The sequence below is a fragment of the Urocampus carinirostris genome, chromosome 12 (genome assembly GCF_059441175.1).
Source record: "Urocampus carinirostris isolate Australia breed hairy pipefish chromosome 12, RoL_Ucar_1.0, whole genome shotgun sequence".
Lineage (NCBI taxonomy): Eukaryota > Metazoa > Chordata > Actinopteri > Syngnathiformes > Syngnathidae > Urocampus > Urocampus carinirostris.
Window position 1 is genome coordinate 37,809,015 of NC_142360.1, and position 27,128 is coordinate 37,836,142.

General features: G+C 40.9%; 1 protein-coding gene across 2 annotated transcripts; it reads right to left on the reverse strand.

The window, feature by feature from the left end:
* arhgap45b (Rho GTPase activating protein 45b) lies at positions 1-26,929 on the reverse strand. Of its 2 annotated transcripts, none has more exons than XM_088349027.1 (24): positions 26,404-26,929; positions 19,667-19,904; positions 16,591-16,776; positions 13,053-13,193; positions 12,669-12,753; positions 11,728-11,800; positions 11,571-11,640; positions 10,671-10,802; positions 10,473-10,534; positions 10,294-10,404; positions 10,142-10,222; positions 9,913-10,077; positions 8,216-8,353; positions 7,951-8,147; positions 7,791-7,885; positions 7,027-7,101; positions 6,839-6,940; positions 6,564-6,727; positions 6,308-6,496; positions 6,056-6,193; positions 3,620-3,873; positions 3,309-3,546; positions 1,645-1,747; positions 1-577 (listed from the first exon to the last, which is right to left on the reverse strand). In XM_088349027.1, the coding sequence occupies exons 1-24, from the start codon at positions 26,677-26,679 to the stop codon at positions 234-236; spliced, it is 3,657 nt and encodes a 1,218-aa protein (XP_088205153.1). In that variant the 5' UTR covers positions 26,680-26,929; the 3' UTR covers positions 1-233. The 2 variants fall into 2 exon arrangements, with proteins under 2 accessions (XP_088205153.1, XP_088205152.1); XM_088349026.1 differs by having other exon boundaries at positions 7,015-7,101.
* Between the last annotated feature and the right edge of the window lie 199 nt (positions 26,930-27,128).

The window sequence follows — 27,128 nt, forward strand, 5'->3', positions numbered from 1 at the left end:
TAAATGTCACTCGTTTTATTAAAACAGACAAAAACACGTAAAACAGTGCGATATGAATAGGACATGCCAACAAGACAGCAAACACGATAACATTGCTGAAATTATACCAGCAACACCTAAGTATTTAAAACCCTTTCAGACTTGTATAAATTCTGCACTTTTATATAAGAATTGCGTTAGAAAATCAAAGCATTGTCCAAAGTTGCAGACAAGCATAACCATGAAAGCGATCATTAAACAAATTCAGGCCCCTTGGCTCGATTTCTGCTGAGCGCCACCTTCTTGCTACACAGGCTTGTAAGCACGACTGTGGAGCGACCAGACAGCGGTGAGCTGTAGTAATAATTGTTAGACTGATTGACATTAAGCTGGGCCAAAGATGCCATCAGCCCGCCCTCTGCCCCAGTAACATCTTCATTTAAGGGCCTTCCAGGTGGTGGCGGAGTGTCATCCAGCTCCAGGCTGCCTTGGTTCTTAAGCCGTTCTGCTCCGTCCACCATTACCGCACTTTCTGGCTTGGCGTTCTCATCCTGGTCCGATTCAGAATCGGGAAGCTGCTCGCTGGAGCCCATGGAGCCTGAGGACGTATCCGCGTGGAGTCAATATGGGACATAGTGCAACCACACTTATTTGGGCTCAAAGACCACAGCAGAAACACTCACAGGGGCCAGACTACGAAATCAAGTCGGGATTATTTGGGAATTTGACGGATATCGATATTTTTGTTCTTTCAACAGGACAATTTATTTAAGCTCAGATGCAGCCAAGCCTCACTCCTGGCTTGGTCGGTAACCACCCCGTGCAGAGCCAGAAAAGCGGGAAGAATTAACAATGCGCAGTAAACAGTGGCAGCTCTGCTAACTTCTGAGTCCCGACATGTTCATGAATCAACACCACTGATAGATTTTAAAATGTCTGCCAGAAAAGCACGGGTGTGATTAAGAAATGGCTTAAAAAGCAGTTAACTTGTTTTACAGAAGCTGATAAACACCTTTTGTAATAAAACTGGTTATAACAGTAAAAACATTGTAATAACATAATTAAATTCCAATAAATTTCAGTTCATGGACAAAAAATTGTATTCAACTATTGATATTATTAGGCAATAAATTAAGGGTAAAATGGGAATATATTCGTGTATTAAATACAATTTATTCATCTTTTCAACAACACTGCAAACCTTTTCCAATTTAAGGGTTTTATAAAGCAAAAAGCAAAAAATGAAGTTTTTTTATATAGCTTTTGACATGTTTTCTAGCTACCATTTTACATTTTATCTTGCTAGTTATTGAGCTAAATATTTGCCTCATTTTTAGAGCTAGCCATCTAGCTTTGTTTTTAGCTTTCTATCTGACTATTTACGTAGCTTTTTACTTTTTTAGCTAGCTCCCTTTTAATTATTTACCCGTTTACCTTTCTAGCTAACTATCAAGCTACCTTTTAAGCTATTGAGCAAGCCATCTAGCTAAGTCTCTATTTTAGGAAGAGAAAGTAGCTTTGAGTTTGAAAGAGCTTGGAGATGAAAATAAGAACAAAGTCATTCCAACGAAAACTAACTGCAGGTGTGATGGACCCCCACCAAAAACAGCCTGAGAGCAACAGTGCACCCAGCATTTTGAACAATTCCCAAAAGGCAAAACTCACCGCGGCCTTCGTCCATTTTGTCCGACTCCGACTTACTCTTCCTGTGCGGCCCGGCGTCCTCATCGCCATCAGCAGAGCTGCTGGCAACGTCCTCTACCGGAATCTGCGCCGTCATCACAAACGTCAAATCCTCACTTCAAATAAGTACTTGAAAAATGGGCAAGTTAAAATCTTACTTCTAAACAAAAAGAATTGTCTGACTGAGCCTGACTAAACTATTGACTCAATTGTTTACAGCATTCAATCCATGGGATTATTGTTCAGTTGTACTGTATAATTCAAGTCGCTGACTAATTGATGATCCAAATTTTCTCTTTGTAGTCCTGCAAATAGAAGATAAAATTCATAATGCTTTCCTTTTATATTCAAAAAAGTGCTGCTGCAGCAACTATGCTGTAACACATAATATGTCAAACAGAAGAGCAGCTTCAGCGACAGACTGCTGTCACAGTCTTGTTCCACGGACAGACAGATCATTTCTTACTCATGCCATGAGGCTCTTTAACTCCACCCGGGGGAGTAAAAGCCCACATTAAACCCCACCCCCACATTTGCATATTACCCTATTTTTATTACAGTGTGTATTTTCCATAGCACTATTTAAATACTCTATATCAACACAGTCTAGTGGGTATTTCTGTATTTTATCATTTTATTTTTCAACACAAGGATACTGCTGGAAGTGTGAATTTCCCTACGGAGATGAATAAAGTATCTGGATAGATAGATATTTTAATCTATCAAGACTATTAAAAATATAAGATTCTGTAGCCTAGTTGTGGAGTATTGCACGATTTTATACTACAAAAAATAATTTTGCATTTGCAAAACCTCCACTCTGGATGATGGAGTCTAAAACAAAGGTGAACGAACTATGGCCGGGGACCACCCACATCCCGTCAGGCATTTTAATTAATAGTAAAAATATACTAACATTCATATGTTAAAAGTAATACAAAAAATAAAAATGTGAAGTAAAATAGATTATTATATAAAAGGCAGTTTTCATTACAGTTTGGAGTCAAGATGTCACACTATCAAACCTTAGTTTGGCTGTATGTCACAACAGCATCGTTTTATGGAAGCTCATTCAATAAAGTTTGTTCACTGTTGAGACACATTATGAATAAAACCCACAGAACAAACTGCCGAAAACGCCAGCCAAGTACACAGAGTAATTTGATTGGGTGAGTGGTAGGGGTAGGCAGGTCTCTGTACGCACAGCGCGCTCTCTTCTCACCCTTACGCGCTCCAATGAAATACTGGACAGCCGGAAACTTTTTGCAGTATTTTGTGATGTTTTTACAAAGGAGCTCTGTTTGCACTTGTTCTGAAACCAATATCTATGAAAAAAATTAAGATCAAAGTGACCCTCAATTTGTTGACATGGGACACAGGTTCTGGCATTAATTTTATTTTATAAATGTTATCAATTCATCTAATGTCACACAGTGAAATTAAGTGCGTGGAAAAATAAGTTTTGGTCTGGAGAGCAGGTTTGGCATTTCTGTTGAATTTTGTCAAAGATATGGCATTGTGCTTTCTTGCTCCCCCCCCCAAAAAAAAAAAAATACAATTTGGCTCTTATGGCTCAAAAAGATTCCCAACCCCTGCTCTACAACTTTCTAAATATCTGATATTAAATATCTAGAATAGGAACTCACAACACGAGCAGAAGCGGAGACAGAACGGCGGGCCTTGAGGCTGTGGGAGGTCTTTGACCGAAAGATATAGGTGTAGAAGACGATAAGGGCCTCCACCACACGGGCCTGGTGGGGGTAATCCACCAGAGACGAGAGAGAAATGGTGGCCCCCGTGGGACGAGGACGCATCAGCGATGGCCCAAACACAATGCCCAAGTTACTGGGACTCATCTTGTTCTCTTCCTCCAGCTCCGCGATCCTATAAAGAGGAAGATTGCGTGTTTACTAAGGAGTTCAACCCCACACACTCCCGACCCCCAACCCTCTCTCACCGACGAAGATGGCGGATCAGGTATCTTAGGGTGGCCATGTTGGCTTTGGGCAGCTCCTTCAAAATCTCCCTCAGCTTGTCCACCATTACCATCGTCTCCGGCTCAGTCTCGGGGCCCAGGTCCACCATTTGGGCCCCCCTGGCTACCACTGGTGGGTCCCCTGCCTCTTGGGGCTCGACGTCCGCTTGCACACTTTCTTTGGCCAAACCCACCAGACTGTTATAAATTTGGAACGGCAGGATGGGCTCCGGCAACTGGATGGCGAGCACACAAGATAGAATCAATGTAAATGTACCTGATAGGAGTTTAGCAACCTCATTTCAGAACCCACCAGCCACTTGACGCCAGTGTTTCCATTTTGATGCCAATAAGTAGAATTGAGAATTATCCAAAGAATGTCTAAGATTTTGTTATACAATGAACCCTTGACCCAAGATTATTCAACTTCCTTGTATCTAAAATTACTGGTATCTCGAGCAAATTTTCCCCTTTTACGAAACAACAAAACCGCGGCTTCCCAAAATCATTGTTAAACCTAAATAGCTATAAAATACATCATCCAGATCACTAAAGATACATTCAAATAGTAATTGAACATGAAATACGGTAACAAGATGAACAAGATGACAATAAAATGACATTGACGTGGGCGTTCTGGACAATTTCACAGGCCCGATACTTTGTTGCTGTCATGGAATTTTTGGACAATTTTACATACAATAGTGTCTGAAATAATGTCTGCATCTTTTTTGTCGGGCTTACAACTTACAAAACGTCTCCGCCCGGGTGGCCAACAACTTTTCAAATCAAATCAAACGTTTTCTTTATTCCGATTTTGAAATCTTCGTTTGATTTGGAAATTTCAGAATTTCGGTTCGTTTGGCAATTTGCATACTCTGCAGCCGATCAGGAGCCCGCATCGAATAACTTCGGCTTCCGGACTTTCCTGAGCGTTATAGGTCGTGCCTTTGCACGTCATTTTCCAAAGTAGACGCACAGAGAACACAAGAAAACTCGATAAGTGGTTAGGAATCGAGCCAAAACCTCAGCCCCAGAACAAAGATTCAAAAGAAGCTGCCAAAACTGATGACGCTACAAAACGTAAACGTACATGAAAAGTATCTTGGAAAGAGGAGTTCACGTGGCTTGTAGCAGACGACGCAACGCAAACATTGCATGAATGAAGATGAGTAAATAGAGGAACATACTGATGGAAAACAGCGATGTCATATACATGCAATGAAGGTTATAAGTAGATTTATAATCAACTATATTTTAAAGTGTTGTTCTGTTATATATATTTTGATTATCAATCCTTAATACTTTGCAACAATGGGTTTTTTTGCGATGAGTTGTCTTATTGTGTTTCAAGTTGTGAAAAATGGGGCAGGCAACTTTTCAGAGTTGTCTGCAAACTTTTTCTCATGAGGTTTAGACACTGCATACACTCCATTTTTTATTTTTTGATGGTGACTGTGTTGTTACCAAAAGCAAATTCTATTGCAGCCTGGTCATCCTTCTCAAGCTTTCTTATTTTACACATGTTAAGGATTTGAGTTTTTCGCTGCCCGCATGTCAGTTTCAGATAAGAGAACCTTGTAGTTGTAACATGTGCACTCCTTAGAGATATCTTGTGATATGAGCTAAACAAAGAAATGTGACACGACATTCAATGAAATGAAATGATCTGCATTTATACAGCGCTTTTCAAGTCAATGACTTCCCAAAGCGCTTTACAATGTCCTCCACATTTCCCAATAGCGGCCTTGTATTGCAGCCATGTAAGACGCTAACCTGCTTATTGGGAGTATTAGGGGTTCAGTGTCTTACCAAAGGACACTTCGACATATAACACGGACGAGCCGGGATTCAAACTGGGATACCTTGATCCCAAGACGAGCGCTCTACCTCCTGAGCTACGTGAACAAACTCCTCTTTCCACGATGCTCTTAATGTATGTTTACATTTTGTAGCATCATTATTTTTGTTATCTTCTTTTGAATCTTTATTCTGGGGCTGAGGTTTTGGCTTGAGTCCTAACCACTTATCGATTTTTCTTGTGTTCTCTGTGCGTCTACTTTGGAAAATGACGTGCAAAGGCACGACCTTATAACGCTCAGGAAAGTCCAGTCTAGTGCGCAGATCTAGATATTCTTTTAACCTGGATTTTGTCTAGTATATCATGCAAGATTTTGGGTTCGAAAGAAAAAACTCGTATGCAAGGGTATCACTGTATTTTATATATTATACTGTATGTGTATTGCCATTTTTCAATGCAACTGTAACATTTGTGACATGGATTAATAATTCAGTTACTTTACATTTATTTTACCTATCAGTTACATTAACAAGATACATCCAAGTCTTTTGAGGACAGCCATTACACTGATGTGACCCTCAGTGAAAATGGGTTTCAAACCTTTGCTCTTGACTAACCTGCCGTAGATAGAGCTTGAGCACGTTGCTGATGTCATGCGGGGAACATTGCGACAGCTCCACGAGCTCCTTTCCATTCTCAAAAGCTTGACAGAGCTTCTCCACACGCGTCTTTACACCGTTCACACGGTAAATACCCTGTGGGCCAGCACACACATGCATTTCATTGAAGACGTTTCATCTTATCTCAGGTCTCATATAGAGTATTCAAAGTCATTTTTCCGCTTGATGAACTAAAGGTAAACATTCCACCTTCATCTTGAGCGCCCTCCTTTCAATTTCAGCGATGCACTTGGTGATGATGAAAGGAATGCCGTCGCTGGCGCAGCCGGCCACCTGAGAGAACTCCCTGCCGAAGAGCTGCAGACGGCCCTGCAGCTTTTTGTGGCCGCACTGGATAGCCAGCGTCTCTAGGCAGCGTTTGTGACAGGCCAGGAAACACTACAAGGACAATAACTCATTATTTTGTATTACTTTTTGTCAGAAGAAACATATTTTTCCCCCTCACCTCCTCGCACTCAGCGCCCTGGAAGTAGACATAGCTGTCGCACTCTCGGCACTTAGCTGGAGTGCGAAGCTTCCTTAGGCGGTGGGTTTGGGCGGCTTTCGACAGGCCAATATTCCGGAAAGGTCTGGTGGATACCACCACATCGGGATCCATGCCATTCATGTCTTTGGAAGGATCAAAGAGACAAGAGGATTTGAGGACATCAGGTCATTTGCAGTGATTCAACATCTGAGTCAGCTGCTCAATGACCTCGACGTTGCAACTCAAAGTCTTACTTGGTGTCTCAAATGAGGCCACATTCCCATCTTTGTCGTCCGGGGCTTCGTTAGACGACACAGTCCCTGTGGATGGTGTCCTAGCCATTTTGCTAATGTCGACTGGTGACACCAAATAAAAACAAAAGGTAAAAAATATATACATTCAAGTGAAAAAACAAGCGAGATCAGCGCACTTGTACTGTCACCTGGAGATTCCAGGCCGCCCTCTGCTCCCACGCTGTCGTCACTCACTGTGGATCCCCAAGACTTGTGACCCTGCCCTGTGTACAAAATTGCATCATTATTATTCCATTTTTTTTTTACTTAATATACAAGGATTGAGTGACAAGATGCCCTGGGGGTCATACGAGACTCATAAAACCATAGTAAGTTTTGATCCGATGTCTAGTAGTTATTACTACCAATGTGGCTTTTTTTTAATATCAGAGGGAATCTGATTGGAGCACATTATAAGGGCCAAACTGGTTCCTTATAATCAGGGTTGGGTAGGGTTACTTTAACTTGATTACTTTCAATTACTTTTGGATTACTCCAATATCCAATATGCTGATAAAAAGACAAAATAAACTAAATATGAATAAAATTACTAAATTTTGTGCAGGCTTGGGAAGTAACGGAACACATGGAACGGCAAAAATGATGTTGGCAAGCTGTTTGGATTTATTTTCATTTTGTTTCTGTCGCATTTTATGTTATTTTTGCCGGAGATCAAAGACAGGAGAAAAAGCTTACCACGTGTTGTGAGTCATCATTTTATTCATATTTAGTTTCTTTTGTCTTTTATTAGTATATTTGGTATTGGAGTAATCCAAAAGTCATTGAAAGTAATCAAGTTAAAGTAACCCTACCCAACCCTGCTTATAATGAAAGCAGTACATCATTTCAATACATCTCTAGTACTTTTCATTATAACCAATCAAAAGTCAATGGCTTTCAACAAGCTACTCACTGGGATTGCGGTCAGACTCCACGCCTGCTGCAGAACTGTCAGTCTGGCTCGTCCTCTCAGAGTTGGAGCTGTCGTTCCTCGGTCTGAAGACTGCGCTGCATTCGTTCAACACAATCAATTGAAATAATCACCTCACCAAGAGGGCGGTCGCTTTCCTTACTGCGATGTCGGGGCGGAGGGCGTGTAGGGTTCGAACGCGTAACAGACGGCGGGCTGGTCGGGCAGCTGCAGGTCTCGCACGTGGGCGGCGTATTGCTGGCCCGGGTCGTACAGCTTGCTGCTCTCGCACAGTGTCTGGTAGCAAACGGGCAGTGCCACAGTCTGCATGTGCATGGACTGGTAGTAGGAGATGGTGGCCTGGCGGTGGCATCATAAATGATGAGTTAAGAAGAGGTAAAAATAAAATAAGCGTTTTAGAGTCGGACCGAACGCAGCATCTGGTCACTCTGCTTGATGAGGTCCTGAAGCTGCCTCAGTGCCGTGACTTTAGTGTGCTCCAGCTCCATCATCTGAGTTGTGGCGTCCGCAATGCAGGTCCTGTAGGTCGCCTCCGCCTCGTCCGCCTAGGAGTCAAAACCTACATCAATTGCTTCATCAAAACAGCATGTTTGTTGTCAGACTACTTGTACGCTCACTACAATTAAACACATTAACATTTGCCCTATCTGAAGAGAATCCATGTAACATAGTTTTTTCGGGACTGTAAGAAATTTGAAAGTGCGCCTTATAATCCAGTAGGTATGCTTCACTGTACAAGGTTATATAGTGTAAACTACTGTATTTAAGCAATGATCATTGTTGGGCGCGTTATATTGCAAAATTATTTGTTATAGTGACTCCTCAAAAAAATTAAGTTAGTCACTGAATTACCCTCTAGTATAAGTGAGAAAAATAAAGAAACCAGGAGTATAAGTTTCATGTGGGGGAGCAAACTACTACTTGCCTAAGACGCATCAACCCGACAACCATGGCAGTTGAGGGATTTGACAACCGTCATATATAATATGGGGCTACGAGTACAACTTTGCAAAAATAAATTAGTTAATACAGTATGGGTGGTTATGGCACAAATTTGCCACGGAAATTGAGGAAACAATGTTGAAATACTGTATTGGGACCAGTGTTGGGCACGTGACTTTAAGAAAAAATAATTATCGTTACTCACTACTCCTTGCAAAAAGTGACTAAATTGCTCTTTAGTAAGAGTAACTGTTACCAGAGAAAAGTAACAATTTCCGTTACTTTAAAAAAAGTAGTATATAAAAGACTTTGAACTTTTCCGAGTCAGTTGAATAGAGATGACCAGGTAGATGTGTTATACAACCTGTAATATTTATTGCACTTCACCAGCAACATATTTATCCTACACCTAAAGTGCAACAAATATAAACAGTAAACCATATGATGAAATAACAAATCGGCAGTAAACAATAAAGAGTTAAATAAATTAAAAGAATGTGGGGAAAAAAATACAACTAAAGGAAAAAAAGCTAATAGAAAAAAGAATACACTTGACATATTTTATAAAAACATTAACACAATACAATTAAAATACTGGGGCAGCACGGCGGCGCAGTGGTTAGCGCTTGTGCGGCACAGTTCATGTCATGGGAACCTGTCGTGGGTTCAAATCCAGCTCCAGACTTCCTGTGCGGAGTTTGTATGTTCTCCCCGTGCTTGCGTGGGTTTCCTCCGGGCAATCCGGTTTCCAAAAACATGCATTTCAGGTGAATTGGCCGGTCCAAATTGTCCCTAGGTGTGAATGAGCGAATGAGTTGTCTGTCCCTGTGTGCCCTGCGATTGGCTGGCAACCAGTTCAGGGTGTCCCCTGCCCACTGCCCGGAGATGGCTGGGATGGGCTCCAGCCTCCCCCGCGACCCTAATGAGGATAAGCGGTACGGCTGATGAGATGAATTAAAATACTTAATAATACAAAAAAGATAAAATACAAAGCAATTTTAACATTTTATGCCAAAAAACAAAAAATAATTTCAGAACACTCTGAAATTGTATTAAAAATAAAAGTTCCAAGACAATGCAATTTTTTTAAAAATTTAAACAAAACATGTTCACACCCACTTGACTGATTTGTTACCAGGAGAACATTTTTCTTTGTGAGCACCTTGTTACGAGCCTCTTCCTCCAACCTCTTCTTCTTCTCCAAGGATTTGGCAGTGGCTCCCAACCCCTCCTCCTCGGCTCGACAGGCGGCTGCTTTGGCCTTGTGGTCCTCGCAGCGTGCCATGTAAGCTTGCTTGGCCTTGCGCAGGTTGGCCTCACAGTCCATCTGGAGAAGAATCACTTAACGCCCAAGCATCAGACCCTTGCAAACCCGGATTTAACAGACCTACCAGTTTTCGCTTTGCCCGAACCCAGTGTTCCTTGATTTCCTTCCGACGCTTCTCGTGCTCCTGCTTGCGCTGCATCAGGGGCTGCGCACATGAGATTTAAAAATTCTGCATTTCATGGCACCAAAAATGTCATCAAGAGAAAACTCAGAAACCTGGATGAAAGTCTGGCTGTGCAGAGTGGAGCTGGCCTGCTGCAGTCCGAAACTCTGCTCCTGGTCTTGCTCCAAAGCCAGAGAGTAAATGGAGAAAAGGGGCATGTGTGGCTGCAAGATCGAAAAAATATTAAATCTCTGATTGAACAGGAAAGGATTATTTTTAAAACGTGGCTCACGTGCGTTATGCTGTGTTTGCAGGACTGGTATAATCTCTGAAGACCTTTTGAGAATTCCATTTCTGTGGAAATATTTAATAACAAAGGATAAGGACTTTTTTCTGTAGAACTTGGAAATTGACACTTCTTTTACCACCTTTACTTTATTTGACTTAACAAGTAATCATTTTGCAGAGGTAGAAATCAATTATTTTGTACCCAGTGACATTCTCTTCTCCACATAACTGACGAGATCCTTTATGTACTTGGCGATGCTTTTGGCATACTGCAGGGCTGAGTCGACACCGCCTTCGCTGCGCTGTAAGATCAAGTCTGCCTCCTCGAGATTGCCTGAGGATCGGAGAAAATTGTGATTTGCACACCAAGTTTTGACACTCTGTCTTTCTGATTTTGGTCCAACAAATATATCCTAAAATGCTCATTTGTATTTCCTACAATTTTCTAAAAAATGTTAGTCATTGTTTGATGAAATAATTGTTTATTTCTATGGATATTTGAGATGTCCTGCTGCAAAACGTAACCCTTGAACATGTAATCTAAAAAGAAAGTCCCATCCGTCCATTATCTGCACCGCTTATCCTCAGGAGGGTCGCAGGGGTGTTGGAGCCCATCCCAGCTATCTTCAGGCAATGGGCAGGGGACACCCTTAACTGGTTGCCAGCACACAGAGACAGACCCCTCACTCACCCATTCACAGCTAGGGACGATTTGGACCAGTCAATTAACCTGACATGCATGTTTTTGGAATGTGGGAGGAAACCGAAGTGCCCAGAGGAAACCCATGCAACCACGGGGAGAACATGCAAACTCCTCACAGGAGGCTCAATCTCATGACCTCAGAACTGTGCCACACACGCGCTAACCACTACGCCGCCGTACTACCCAAAAAAAAAAAAAAAAACAAAAGTGAAAATGATTTCAATTTATACTCAAAATTACAATTGGAAAACAAATGCATGCCATACAGGGTATTTTCCATTGAAAACCTCTACCCGGAGTTGTTTTTTCACAACACAACGCCTGATTTCCCTTTTCCACCATTATCACTCAAAATGGGAGGTGATAGCGTGAAAGAAGATGTAAAATGAGGCTACCTACCCACGTCATCAGAATTGCTTCCTAACGGACTGGCGTCCTGTCCTGCAGCGCCATACAAGTTCTCCATAGACTGTTGAAGAAAAACATGTAAAAGTTCTCACATTAGGACCAATCCAAAAGAACCATAATAAGAAGTCAAACTTCTTAAAACACTCACGCGACTCTTTTCCGTCGGCAGCAATGAGAGCAGCGTGCTGCTGTCTACCTCACCCATCAGCAGTTCAGACACACTGGACAGACACAACCACATCCCAAGTTTCTCTAGTCAAGTCAAATTTATTTATATAGCCCTTAATAACAAAAATGTCTCAAAAGACTGCACAGGATTACAATGACACAATTACCTGATCTTAAACCAACACGCGGGCAAGGAACAACTCAAAAACCTCAGCGTGAGGAAAAAGAGAAACCTTGATAAGGGACCTCACAAGTGGTATCCCCCTTTGAGGATGACCAGGGTGAATTACATTTAGCATTACAGTACACAAACATAGTAAACACTAGGTAACATATTGAAAACCATGGTCAATTCAAATTTTCTTTATTATTACATAACTTTTAGCGTTTTTCTTCTGCAAAAATAAATACGCGAACACGCAAACAAAATCCAATGCAGCCTTTAGTGCTTGGAAACCTTAAACAAGATTCACGCTTTGGTTGGTCATCAGATTTTTCAGTCAAAGAGTTCAAAGTTGTTGTTATGGCAGATGGAAGAGTAAAGCTGGGTACATGAGGAAATAGAGCTGTCAGACATTTCAACTGTGTGACAGCTCACTTCCTCTTGCCGCTCTTTGACAGTTGAAACAGGCCTGGGACCGGCTTTTGCAGAAATAAACAATGGTTTATTGAGACTTAAATAATTTATATATATTTTTTTTCTATTATAAATAACTTGACATGCAGGATAGCATCCCGTCTTATTTGCACCCAACTCATCTCAATTCCCCTGCAAAGCATTTTGTCACGATAACCATGAAAACCACTTCCTGTTTTTGATCTCACACCCTCATGCGAATGTGTCACCATTTACGCACTTCTTTCCCGGCATCCAGCCGTGCAGCTTTAAATCAAGATTTAAGCCATACTGGAGCGACTCACTTGCTGCTGAAAGCCACCGCGATGGTCTCAATGGCTTTCTCAAAGTCCTTTTTGTCCAAGTCGCTGCATGCTTCATAGTGGAAACCTAAGTGCAAATCAAAGATTCTATCACCTTATTGTACTACAAAGAGCAAAGTCCATTTGAGAAATTAATTTCGTACAAGAAAAAAAAAAAAAAAAGCAAAACAAAACAATGTGAACATAAAATGTCCGCAAAGGAATAGGAAGAAGCTATGCTTATTTAATCCTACCCCTATGACCTTCTTTATATATTATATTATTATATTACACTATTATATTATCTAAATTAATATTTAGATAGGGAAAGTCAATAAATAAATGAATACATGGAAACCAAGATAGCAAGGGGATAAGTCATCTGACCTTTTACTTTGGATATGAGTTTCCCAGCAGCAGTGAGGATCTCCACCGTATTGAGGAAGGGGTACTTGTTGATGACCTGCCGCAGAACGCGCAGAACCTCCCCCAAGCACTCGTGGGCAACAGGCCGCTGATTTTCTGTACCTGCGCGTAAAAGTGCACAGTAACATCTCGTTTTTATTCACACTTCTTGCCGTTGAGCGATCTTTTAGAGAATGGTGTCAGTAAGCTAGTGTGCTCTGATTCTCACAAGAACCTATTGAATATGATTGGTCTGCGGTCAGGTGGTTACAGAAAGACACATTGTACAATCCCTAAAATATTAGGACGGCATTAGCTCAGGAGGTAGAGCACTTGGGATCAAGAGGTCGCAGGTTCGATTCCCGGCTCCTTTCTGTTATATGTCGAAGTGTCCTTGGGCAAGACACTGAATCCCTAATGCCCCCAATAAGCAGGTAGGCGCCTTACATGGCTGATTCCCTATTGGTGTGTGAGTGTGTTTGTGAATGGGTAAGTGTGAAGCACATTGTAAAGCGCTTTGGGAGGTCATCATTGACTTGAAAAGTGCTATATAAATGCAGACCATTTAAAGGTGCTATTACATTTTCCTACTTTGTCTGAATCCAAATCAACTCCAAACTATAGTTTTTTTTTTTTTACCCATTTCATTCTGCAACATTGTACATGGTTCGTGAATGGGGTATTCTGTTTTAAATAAACCCCTAAAAAATAATAACTCATATTGAAATCATTTGAATCTAAAGATGTCATCATTTAAATCTCAGGGCTGATAATCGGCCTGCCCGATAATCAGTCGACCTCTTGGACATTTCTAAACTGATATTCTTATGGCAAAATAAAAAGTAAGTAAAGTAAAATGAGCAAATTATTTGATTTTGCACATGGAAGACACTTTAGCTTGTTTCAAGTATATTTTGCATATTTTCTAAATGGTAAATGGTCTGCATTTTTATAGCGCTTTTCAAGTCAATGAAGACCTCCAAAAGCGCTTTACACCCATTCACACACACAAACACCAATAGGGAGTCAGCCATGCAAAGCGCCTACCTGCTTATTGGGGGAGTTAGGGATTCAGTGTCTTGACCAAGGACACTTCGACATATAACACGGAGGAGAAAGTTCATAAAATAAAAATAACAGATATTTGAAATTCGCAAAAAAATATACACAATTTTTTTTCCTGGTTCTTTTTTGAAATTGCTTTTCATTGCTAAAGAGTGAAAGACTGCCATGAAACTGAAGCGACTCCTTTTTAATAAATTGGATCAAATAATCTTTTAAAAGAACAATTTTTACACAACAAAGACCGATCATTTTTTGATGATGCCGTCTACTTGGTCTTACCTCTGACCACAGATGCAAGTTGGATGACATTAAATGTGACTTAGCATCCATGCTGACACGCATTAGTGTTGGTGATAAGAACACAGTGACCTCAGCGTTGCACAAAACAGGAAATGGACTTTTCTGCCCTTCCAGTTAAGAAACCCAACACAACAGGCTGCATAGTAGATTCATACCAAGTTTATACAAGTGAAGATTCCAAAAATGTCACGCAAAAAACACAGAAGAGGAAGTGCGGGCAGAAGCGTGAAGCTACGCTGGCAGATGCTAGACACCAACTTCCTGTCTACAACAACGGGAGAAAAATGAAACCGGTGGGCAGGTAGCTTCCACTTTAGTCGGTTAGTCATTTAAAAAAAAAAAAAACAGGAGACGACATTTTGGATGGAGCTTGAATTAAGTAGGACAGGGTTTTGTTTTTTTAATCCAATACTGTTCATGTCTACTTAATATCACAACTTGAATCCATAAGTATTCAATATGTTCATCATGTAATATTGAACGTAAATTACGGACTTATTTTAAAGCTGCAGGGTTAAACAACCATAAAAATCAACTCATTCATGCGCATTTCCTATATTCAGGGTTCGGAAACATTCCCATGGCCAAATACGAAAAAACTTAAAGCACTTTTAAGGCCAAATGAAAAAATTCAGTACCTTCAAAGGAAGAAATCTAGCGCCAATCAAAATGTTTTTTGTTGACTTTGATGATTAAAATAAAGTCACAATCTTGCTTCCAGCACATACATTTTGCTAATTTCAGCTGTTCCTATCTATGATCTACCATCTTTTTGTGTCGATTGGCTCCAATAAACTGACATAAATTCTGCCATTTTGCTTCAACAATGCATGCACAGCTTGGCTACATCTCACTTGTTTACAAACACGGTAATAAGGGAGTTCAATACGGAGGACAAAAAAAGTGCAGAGTGCATTCAATAGTCTGTGTAATATAGTGTAATAATCTGTGAAGCCCTTTGAGACTCTTCGTGATTTAGGGCTATACAAATAAAAATGACTTGAATTCAATCTTTCAGTCTTAGAGACTGCTTTTGCCTTTTGTTTTATTTCAATTTATGTTTTCCGCGTGTTTTTTAGAGGATGTGTTTAAAGTGGTTTAATTAGAATTGTAAGTAGTTATTCTTATTGCATTTTATCATTAATTTATAGCAATGAAAAAGTAATATATCTTCAATTTATATTTTATTGTTTTGCATTTTCAGAGATTATGTTGTCGTTCAACTTTAAATCTTTTTAGTGTGTAATCTAAAATCGTTTCGTATTTTACGAAATATTTTTGGAGACCTGTGAATATTCTAATTCATATTTCAAGGTTTTTTTTTAGGGATCCCTGCAAAACATGTGAAACTACTAATTACGAAAGAATTTCATGCATAATGTTTTATTATTTTTGATAATATATCATTAATAAGTAATGTTTATTTGTGTAGCCCTTAATCACAAGAAGTCTCAAAGGGCTGTACAGACAAAAGACTATAACAACATCATTCCCTGATCTAAAACCGACATGAGGGAAAGGAAAAACTCAAGATCTCAGCCTTCCAAATCCATTGGTGACTTCTCTCCTTATTTTGAGTGTCTATTAAAGGTTAGAGGTAAATGACATGGAAAAGAAACATCTGGACGACAATATCATGGCTTATTGATTTGAAAGTTTGATATTTAAATAAATCTGAGAAGCCGTTTGGGAGCCGAGAGAGCACACTCTTCTCGGTGAGCCTAGCCAAAACAGATGGTTATAAATAGAGCTGTCCTCTTGGGTGCAACCAGTAAGGGGCGGTGATGCTTCCCACGACTACATCATGTCAAGCCGAGAGAACAGGGGTGTCGGCGTCATTTTTTAAAGATAAAATAAAAAAATCTTTGGATGTTTTGGGGAGAGAGCCGCACCCTATGTTTTGCGACAAAATTCAACTAAACAGCCAAACCCGCTCTCCAAACAAAAGCTAATTCTTCAGCACTTTGAGATGTTTGATGATATAATGAAATCTCAAACATAAAAATGCCAGAGCCCGTGTCACATATGAATATAAATAAACCACTTAAAAGTTATGTCCCTTCCTAAGGTAGCAGCTTGTATTCAGTAATAGTTTGACATCCTTGCTTAGGAAAATAAAAGAAAATATATAGGGGATGTATAAAGTTTCAGCTACCTTCAGCCAGCACCACCACATCCTTCAGCTTCTCCACAGCCTCAGCAAAGCGCGCCACGTCCCTGAGCAAGGCCGGGATGTCCTCTACTTCTAAAGCGGCACTCTCGGGACCGTCGGAAGGCAGTGTTGGCGTCGTGGCACCTTTGGCTTGCTTCTTAGTGAACACCCATGACTGAAGAGTCAAACCTGGAGGAAGGAGTAAATAGCGTTGCGATTAGGGCTGCAACTAAAGACTATTTTAATCGTCGACTAGTTATCCACTATTCAACTAGTCGAATAATCTAATTATTATTTTTTTAAATTTAGCATGAAGATGATTTTGTAATATGTAAAAATGATAACTTAAAAAAGGACACAATTAAAAATACATGTTTTACTGAAATTACTGTGGATTTTTACAAGAATTAACTAAAAATGCACTACAATCTACAACCATTTAGGCATTGTGCTCAGTCATTAGACATAAATCCATAAACGAACCTCTGCTATTTTTTGGGGGGACAAGCAAATAATAAAATCAAACAGTTTATCCCTGCAAACAGGCTCATTAGCATAAGTAAGATGGTAAATAAAACAAATATGATGTGCATATACTGTAGTGAAGTACATTCAGTGGTCAACTGCAAAAGCTGTGATGCAAGAACCTAATGATACTCAACAATATGGACTTCGGACTGCATTCATTTGATTTAACACCTTTGTCAAGCAGTCAGGAATAACGCTCAATCTCCATTTTGTAGCATACTAATAAAATGCAGAATGCATGTCATCTAAACTGTGTTGGCTCAAATGTTAATTGAACATTACCAAGGCGAGTCAGACTTTTGTTTAACTGTCCGATGTGCCTTCTATTTAAAAATTTGGGCATCACCAAGGTACACCATGATACACAATGTCTGCTTTGCAAACTTTGTAAGTAGTCTTATTTGCAGTATCTAAGCAAAAATGCTCCCAAACCTGAGAACTTTTGATTTGCGCACTTGAATCATTCTGTATGATACTGCTCCAAACCGACACGCCATTGAGCAACTCTGTGCAGCAATTATAATAATGTAAAAGGCCTCACTCACGCAGTTTAAAAAAAAAAGTTTCTGGCAACAAGAGTCGACAAAGAACACCCATGACTGAAGAGTCAAACCTGGAGGAAAGAAATTCATTGGCGACAATTTCAATTATCGATTTTAGTCAACCTCAACTAATTGTTGCAGCCCTAGTTGAAACGATCAATAATGTTTACTATGCATTTGTTAGAATCCATGTTATTCTCATTAATGATTGATAGACAATGAAATTGAAGTTTGCTGTACCCAGGTAATGAAATCATCCCAGATGTTAAAGAAATCATTAAACATAGGAAACTGTTGGAAAGCTATTCCATGCATAAAGGGTGTTCTATTTCCTATCACTGTTTCACGACTATATCAATCTCCACTCATGCTTGCAAAGGGAGGAGAACTGGTGATGTTCCTCTTTTTTCTCACCCTTTATGAAACCTTGGATATTCTGAATAAAAAGGGTTTAGGAGGGACCTTTTAGAAAAAGCTTGACAAAATGTACATCTCAAGATTTTATACAGTCCTCCCTGTTCTTCTTGCGAGTTCAGATTCCTTTCTGGTATCTTCTGTTATCATTTTTCATAAATGAACTACAGTGTTTTCATACATAGGAAGATCTTGGAGGGCCACCAGGAAATTGGGGCCGCATCAATAAAAACATAATATTTTTAAATGTATATAAACGGAAAGTTAATCAAAAGAACCTTTGGGATTCTCATTATATATAGCATGTATATTTATGTTTTGTATCTCAGTCAGTCAGAAGGAATCTTGGCTAGACCGCCCCGCACCCAGTGATATAGGGTGTACTCTGTGTTTGTCCTGCCCCGCATGCACTGTGATTAGATGGCTGGGTAAAATTTGACAAAGTGTTGCGTTTCTCACAAGTTAAACATTTTCAACTCTCAGCGACCAGAAAAAAAAAAAGCTTTAGAGCCGAGAGTTCCGTGCAGAAAACCTGTCCAGTGCTTCGTCGCACTGCCGGCATTTTCAACAGAGCGTAAAAACGCGGCGCTGCCATTGCAAGCAATTTAAAGAATTCGCTCAGAGCAGGAAAACGTTTGAGTGAACACAGGCCCTAACTGAAGCCCAGAAATTGCACGTTACAATTATCTGTAAACCATCCAAGAAGAACCGGATTCCATCATAGCAGCAATCACAAAAGCTGCGGAACCGATATTTAATACTGTAAGTTATCAAGATACATGAGTGTTCATGGTTCCCCTAACCACATGGGTCGTCAGGGACAGCTTCCTCCACTGTTAAAGGTTCCTAGCCTGATTTTGAGTCGTGGCAAAGTTGGCACCAGTCCATTACTTAATGTTGTCAGCCCAGTTCTTTTTTGGTCTTCCTCTCATCCTGCCCCCTTGGACTGTGCCCTGGAAAATTATCTTGGCCAGTCCTCATGATCGTGTGACGCGACCATACCACTGAAGTCTCCATCCGTGCACATTTGACAACAGTTCTTGATAGGGTACAATGTTCACTCTGATGGTATTGCACACCGTTTCGTTTGTCACATGGGCTAAGTAGCTGATGCCGAGAAGTTTCCTGTAGAATCGCATCTCCATAGCTTCGATTCTGTTCCAGTTTTGGGAATAAGGTTAAAGGGGATGGACTGGACAAGCATTTCTCCAGATCTAAATCTAATTGAACATCTTTGGGGAATCCTCAAGCGGAAGTTGGAGAAGCACAAGTTCTCAAATATCCTCCAGTTCAGTCATGTTGGCTACACAAAATATTGAACTTTAGGAACTTTTAAATAAGGGTGTACTCAATTTTGATACTGGGGTTTAGCTACTAACGGCTATATTTTAAGTTTTTTGACGGGAAAATCAAATTTACACTGCTATACAAGCTTTGTTAAGACTACCTTTCATTGTGTCAAAGCGATGTTTCTTCAATGTTGTTCAATTTAACATTATGATGAAATCTCTGCGGAAATGTGAGCAGTGCACACACTATTGTGACATACTGTAGATGTGGTCATTCTACTTACAAATTGTCCCGAATAATCTCACCTGCAGCACTAGCATGTCGGCTCAAGGTGGTCGGTCGCTTTAGGGTGGCAGTAGAAGATAGGCCGTACGTCATTTTAGAGTTCTGAGGGCTTGGGGTCCCCGGGCAAGATAGCGAGGGGTCCTGAAGCCCCGAAGACGTTGGGGTAAGCACGGATGAAGATGAAGAAGAGTACGTGGGCGAAGACGAGAGGCTAGCATCACCACCATCCTTCCGAGGCTGCTCCTGGAGGATGGACAGCTAGTAGGAGACACAGTATGCAGGAAAGTTATTCATCAGTGGCTGGCAACCACCGGGTCGCGGACCAGTACTGGGCTGCACAGAAAGTTTTGGTGCACAATATTTTATCTGTAGTATTTTACTGTATTTGAACAACGATCTCATCATCACACTATTTTTACACACGGTGCCACATTGTACAATGTTTTATGGGGCATTATGGGAAATAGTTTAGCAAAACAACATTGTACATCGTGGTACCTTGAGTAAAAAAGCGTGATGAGGAGATAAAATCGAATGCCTTTTCCAACAGCATCTAGATCACTAGTGGTCTAGAGCAGTGTTTCTCAAGTGGTGGGTCAAGACCCAAAACTGGGTCGTAGAACTGTTTTAAGTGGGTCGCAAGCCTCTGCATAATAATGTAAAAAAAAAAAAACTGAGGGGAATTTAATGCTCTGCAATTGAGAGTTGGCACCCCTCATTTCACACCACACACAAAAAAGAACCAAAGCATGGCAAAACGCAGACAGAGCGGAGAATACATGAGGAATGGATTTTATGATCTTGAAAACAAAACCATTGAAGTAAATCGCTTTGGATTTTGTTAAAAAAATGCTACTAATTGGCCATTGACGGTAATATTCAAGTCATTTTGGGTTTGCTGGTCATTTTGTTTGGTTTATGCAAATATATTCGACTATATCTGGTTTAAACTGCACAATCCTTCTATTCAATAAATTTGAAAAGTAGAATTTATTTTATTTTTCTCGACGGCTAATAATTAGGGTGGCATTTGTAGGCCCTGAAGTCAGACCAGTTGTAAACCACTGGTCTAGAGATTTCAGTTGCTTTGGACTCAATATTTGGAATATTATTATTGCCATTTCTAATGTTGCGATTTGGCCGGGACACGAGAATCTTTTGTCAGATATCAAACCGGTCCGGGGTACAGAAAAAGTTGGGGGCCACTGTTTTAACGGCTTAAATGTTGTGGCATGATGTCAAGTGACTTTCACAAGATCCGGCACAGCACAACACTTCCTGATTCCGAGGGCGCGGCAGGTTTGTGAAGAAATGCAGCATGTTTACAATATATCAGATCCATCTTAAAAATCATAGTAATATTTTGCTATTCCAAGACCTACCTGTTTGAGCCACACATCCAGTCGCCCTTTGCTCTCCCCTTTCTTCTCCCTCATGCTGATAGAATAAGGTTTATAGCTGCGTTTTGAGCCCCGCTTCAACATGGCCATGATGCCTTAAGAGTGCTACTGGCCACATTCTCACCCCACAAAACACACCATGGACTGACTTGCAAGTTGCAGCACATTGAATTCACTATACGTCATCAAACACACGTCCCGAAGACACTTCTCTCGGACTGAATGTTATCTGACACAACACATTAACCAAAAGTGGCAGTTTCATTAGCACGCCTCCGGAAGGGGTGTGTCCACTTCAAACAGAAACACAGACATCGTATATGAAAATTGACACTATCAACATTCATGTTATAATTACCGTATTTCCCGCACTATAAGGCGCACCGGGTTATAGGGCGCACCCCTAAAAAAATAGTTTTTGGTCCTATTTTTGACATACATAAGACGCACCGGATTATAAGGCGCTACAATGGGAACGTGGACAAAACAGATAGTTCAGTCCAACTTATTACCCCCTTAACATTCCCAAAGCTTGCAAAGACGCAAATACGTGTCGAGAACACGTGCGGATGCGGTGTCCGTACGATGTCACTCAAATGCATCGTTCCATCATTCGGAAGGTTAAAGTCTTGGGATTCAAGAAATGCCAACCATTCCTTAGTTTCTATTTCCTTTTTCGCTCGCAACTTTACTGTGCATATGACAATAAACACTTGGAATTGAGTTTAATTTAAAAATAGACACTCCATTCCATCCATTATCTGCACCGCTTATCACAGAAACATCGAGTTCAGTCTGAAACAAGATACAGGGATAATATATATAGCCGGAGTAGCTCACCGAAGTCGTTGTGTTCATAATAATGTGCAGCCAATGTCCTCTTATATCCGTGAGGGTAGTAAATCCAGGAGAATACAATATTTACAAATACAGAATAGAAAAAAATGCTTTCTGTATGCCGTCAGCCACGTGCTATACGCATTCATCTTTTTCGGCCAATTGCAGGCTTTGTTTTGCCGTTTAAGCCAATGCCAGCCTGTAAATGATAAAAAGGATCCGCCCCTTGACCTCCGAATAATTTTAGCCAATAGTGATCGATTCAACTGATGATTGACACGTCTTTTTTGGCCAATTGCAGGCTTTGTTTTGCCGTTCAAGCCAATGCCAGCCTGTGTAAATGATAAAAAGGATCTTCCCCTTGACCTCCGAATAACTTTAGCCAATAGTGATCCATTCAAATGATGATTGACACATTGGTTAGCCAATGAAACGCCGGTAAATAAATCCCGGCATACACCGCTGACTACTTGGCTTTCAGGGGAAAATGTAGTTGGCGGCGGCAAGTTAGTTGCAAGACTTTGCAAATTAATTTTGTTCCATAAATAAGGCGCACTGTATTATAAGGCGCATTGTCAGCTTTTGAAAAAAATAAAGGCTTTTAGGTGCGCCTTATAGTGCGGAAAATACGGTAATACACTCGTGTAGATTGAGTATTGCAGTGCATTCTAATCAATTTTTTTTTTGGTTTACCCCTGCCGCATCATACGGGTGCCCTGCCCATCCCTTAGAACACGTCTAAAAATCCCACTATCCTTTTCTCCGCTCATTCCTATCACCAACAAGAGCTCTAGATTCCACTACATTTAGACCTCTTTCCTTCAGCAGACTCATAACACCATCCATCCACGTCAATCGGGGCCTTCAGCAAGGGGTCGGAACCAATGTCCCCTCTAATTTTCCTTGCGTGTCTGAGCGTTCACACAAAGTCGGTGAGCAACGCTTGAAACAACAGTGAGCCACAATAATCCTAAGTGTGGCAAGATAATTAATTATCAAACATGTCCAAAACTTGACATCAAGTTACATTTTGCTGAGTTTCCGGCAATGCAAAATGATTTTTCTCTTTTGAATGAATTGACTCATGTACTATTGCAAAGATTGTACAGCCTACAAACGTCGTTTGTTCTTACAATTCTTTCACAAGATATCCATTTCTTTTTTTTCTCTGATATATTTTGTCCCATAATATTAACAATATTAAGATACAGAACTGTACTTAATCACATTTTTTAGTGGAAGTACAATGTTGGCAACAAGATTCACTTGATATAACTGGAAATTATTTGAATGCAACACAAACTTTTTCTTCGTTTTTCCGTATTTTTTTCTACTTTTTTTTAAATTCCTTTAAAAAAAATCTGATTGTGTTTACTTTTTCCGAGCTGTTACTTTTTTCTTTTTGTTCTCTACTTTTTTCCTAAATTTTTTTCTTATTTTCTGGCTCTTTTCTAAATGTTTCCTTCTTTTCTTCTCTTCCTTTTCTTTTATTCTCAGCTTTTCACTACTTTTTCATTTTGGTATTATTTTCTTTTTTGTTCTGTTCCCCCCTTCCTTTAAGTCATTTTATGCATAATATTACATAATATTTGGCCATGTTGGGATTAAAGAAGCAAAAACAACCTGATGAGCAGTTTACGCCCCGAAAGGGCCGGTTCCTTTTAGTGAGCCGAGCCGAAGAAGCCGGTTCTCGACAAACTCTACTAACTTTACTAAACTTCGTTCTAATTCGACTCGACTTCAAAATACCGCATTTAGGACACAACGTCAGGGGAACCCGTGTATTTTGACCTTCATGCACTGCAACTTTGACTTAAGTCGCTTCTTAATTAGTAATTTTGAGCCCTGATTTTTGTGCGCTGGCTAGATTTTCTTGTGCGCTGAGTGTGCGAGCAGTGCGCAATTGCGCACGCGCGCATTTTAGAGGGAACACTGGTCGGAACCTCATCTCTCTCATCAGCCGTATCGCTTATCCTCATTAGGGTCGCGGGGGGGCTGGAGCCCATCCCAGCCATCTCCGGGCAGTGGGCAGGGGACACCCTGAACTGGTTGCCAGCCAATCGCAGGGCACACGGGGACAGACAACGGAACCTATATTTACTTGTATTATGACCAAATTAGATGACAGGGATACATTTAATTCAAGTCTAAATTATGTTTTAAAAGGATCAGATCTGATTTTGCCCAAGACATTGAAAATGCATCTTCTGGGGGGGCAATTTAGGCCACATTAAGTCAAGTCAGAGTTTTTTTGGTATAGCCCTTAATCATAAGTCTGAAAGGGCTGTATAGACCACAGACAATGATAAAACCATCCCCTGATCTAATACCAACATGAGGGCAAGGAAAAAGTCAAAACCTCAGCATTTAAAATCCATTGGTGACTTCTCTCCTTATCTTGAGTGTCTACTTAAGTTTAAACTTAACCGATAAAGACAAGAAACACCAGGACGACAATATCATGGCTCATTGATTGGAAATTTTGATATTTGTGCGTCGATTCAACAAAAAAAAGGAACACACAAGCTGTAATGCTCTCGTTTTGAGGACTATTCAATGACATGATTTATACAACAATTACTATTTTGAGGCTAAATTTAGTCCAACATTGCATGGGCTTAACCCAATTTAAGACTAATACTCTGAATAGGGCGGCATGGCGGATAAGTGGTTAGCGTGTCAGTGGCACAGTTCTGAGGTCATGGGATCAATTCCAGTTACCAGCCTTTCTGTGTGGAGTTTGCACGTTTTGCCCATGCTTGGATGGGTTTCTTCTCACTTTCCAAAAAAACATGCATGTCAGGTTAATTGCCCTAGGTGTGAATGAATGAGTTGTGCCCTGCGATTGGCTGGCAAGCAGTTCTAGGTGTCCCCGGCCCACTGCCTGAAGATAGCTTGGATAGGCTCCGGCAATCCCGCGACCCTACTGAGGATAAGCGGTGCAGATAACGGATGGATGGATATTCGGACTATATCATGTCCAAAACAAACCTAAGATTTCCATTTTTTGTTTAAATCATGTCCAAAACGGACCAGTTTTTGCCCATTTCGAACCGAAATTTGGTACGTTATATAGGCTTAATAACGACCACATTTCCAACATTTTTAAATTGGTTAAACTAAGTGTAAAACGGGGGCAGCATGGCGGCAGAGTGGTTAGCACGTGTGGGGCACAGTTTTGAGGTCATGAGATCGAACCTCCTGTGTGGAGTTTGCATGTTCTCCCCGTGCTTGCGCAGGTTTCCTCCGGGAACTCCGGTTTCCTCCTATATTCCAAAAACATGCGTGTCCAGTTAAATGGCCGGTCCAAATTGTCCCTAGAATGAGCAAGTGAATTGTCTGTCCCTGTGACTGGCTGGCAATCAGTTGAGGGTGTCCCCTGCCCACTGCCTGAAGATAGGTTGGGATGTGCTCCAGCACCCCCGTGACCCTACTGAGGATAAGCGGTGCAGATAATGGATGGACGGAAGTCTAAAATGGACTGAGCCAATTTGGAACACATTAAATGATATTTAATGCAACCACGACTATTTTGTGGCCAAATTTATTCCAATGTTTAATGAGAATAAAACACATTTTAGACTATTTTTGTTCTAAATCAGGGGTGTCAAACTGGCGGCCTGCGGGCCAGATCAGGCCCGCTAAGGGATTCAATCCGGCCCATGAGACAATGCTCGGAGAAGCACGAGAGAAAAATGAGCTGCAGGTTGAAATATACCCACTTGCCAAAAGCAGGTGCCTCTCACAAATGCTGTACTCGTATTTCTTTTTTATCTCTCTCACTCTCACTCACTGTTCCACCCTTTTTCTCTCACTCTCTATCTCTCTCTTTCCTTCTCTTTTCCCTCCTTCCCTCTTTCTCTTTGGATTTCTTTATTTTTCTTTCTCCCTCTCTCATTATTTCTCTTTTTATCTATTTTGTTTCTCATGCTCTCTCTCTCTTTCTCCTTTTTCTCTTTCTTTGTCCCACCCTCTACTTTTCTCTCCTTCTCTTTCTCTCATTTCTTTGTCTCTTTTTTCTTTCACTCCAATCTACTCGTCCGGCCGGCGAGAGAATGCTTGTTTTATTTTGTGGCCCCTGAGTTACAATGAGTTTGACACCCCTGTTCTAAATAAAGAAAAAAAGCGACCAGACTATATTTTGCCAAAAATTCCAATTCCAATTGACATTTAGTCCCATGGAGCACACTTATATATATCTCCAACAACATACATTTCAGGTGAATTGGCCGGTCCAAATTGTCCCTAGGTGTGAATGAGTGAGCGAGTTGTCTGTCCCTGTGTGCCCTGCGATTGGCTGGCAACCAGTTCAGGGTGTCCCCTGTCCAATGATTGCTGGGATGGGCTCCAGCACCCCCGCGACCCTACTGAGGATAAGCGGTGTAGCTAATGAGATGAGAGATGAGATGAGCACACTTTTAAAAAAACTTATAGAGACAATGTTCCCCAAACAAACATAATGGCGCGTTAAAACTCGTTAATTTTAAAACAATTAATGATAAAGTATACAAGAAATTCACCGTGTTTGGCGGTCCAGGGCTTCCGCTTCGACTCTTCTTGTGTACGGACGGCGTCTTGACGAGTTCCCGCTTCTTGCGGGCGAACATTTTGAGGGTGCCTCGACCTTCCATGCCGACCCCCTTGAGTTTGACGTACAAACCCCCGACCCACCCCCCGACTCTCCACTTGGGCGTCGCCCCGGAAGCCTCTCTGTTCAGCGGGTAACTGTCGCGAGCGTCCCCCCGGGTCCACGGAGCGTGTCTGCGTCCAGTCGGCTTCCTCTCGCCGTCGCACATCGTACGCTTCCGCGACGCCCGCTTCCTCCAAGATGGGGGGTCAGGGGGTGTGAATCGCCCGGAAAAGGGTGCTCCTTTAACGAATGAAACGACTTTTTAAGAAAATGTCGTCATTGTTATCTTGAAAGACATTAAAGTGCAGCATTTGGGGATGACGTTACGACGCGGGCGGTTGTTTGGAAGGCAATTAAGTCGTCAAAAAGAGCACACGTGTGTGTTCACGTCAAGTGCATGGGACTTGATTGGGGTATCCTTCCGCTAGCATCGTAAAATAGGTCTTTATTTATTTAGTTATTCAAGTTCGCAAATCAAATATGATGTGGTGAAGTTGTGAATGTGTTTAATTGCTGTTAAAAGTGTCGATAAAAACTCATATTGTTGGGATATGATATAATGAAATTGTGTGTTTAATTGCTGTTAAAAGTGTCGATAAAAACTCATATTGTTGG

Excerpts from the sequence above, each read along its gene's own strand:
- arhgap45b (XM_088349026.1), bottom strand. The coding sequence starts at position 26,679 with ATGTGCGACGGCGAGAGGAAGCCGACTGGACGCAGACACGCTCCGTGG. Across the intron at positions 19,905-26,403 it reads GCCCTGGACCGCCAAACACG|CTGTCCATCCTCCAGGAGCA; the intron begins GTGAATTTCTTG and ends GTCTCCTACTAG. Across the intron at positions 6,194-6,307 it reads GGAGGGCGCTCAAGATGAAG|GGTATTTACCGTGTGAACGG; the intron begins GTGGAATGTTTA and ends GCTGGCCCACAG.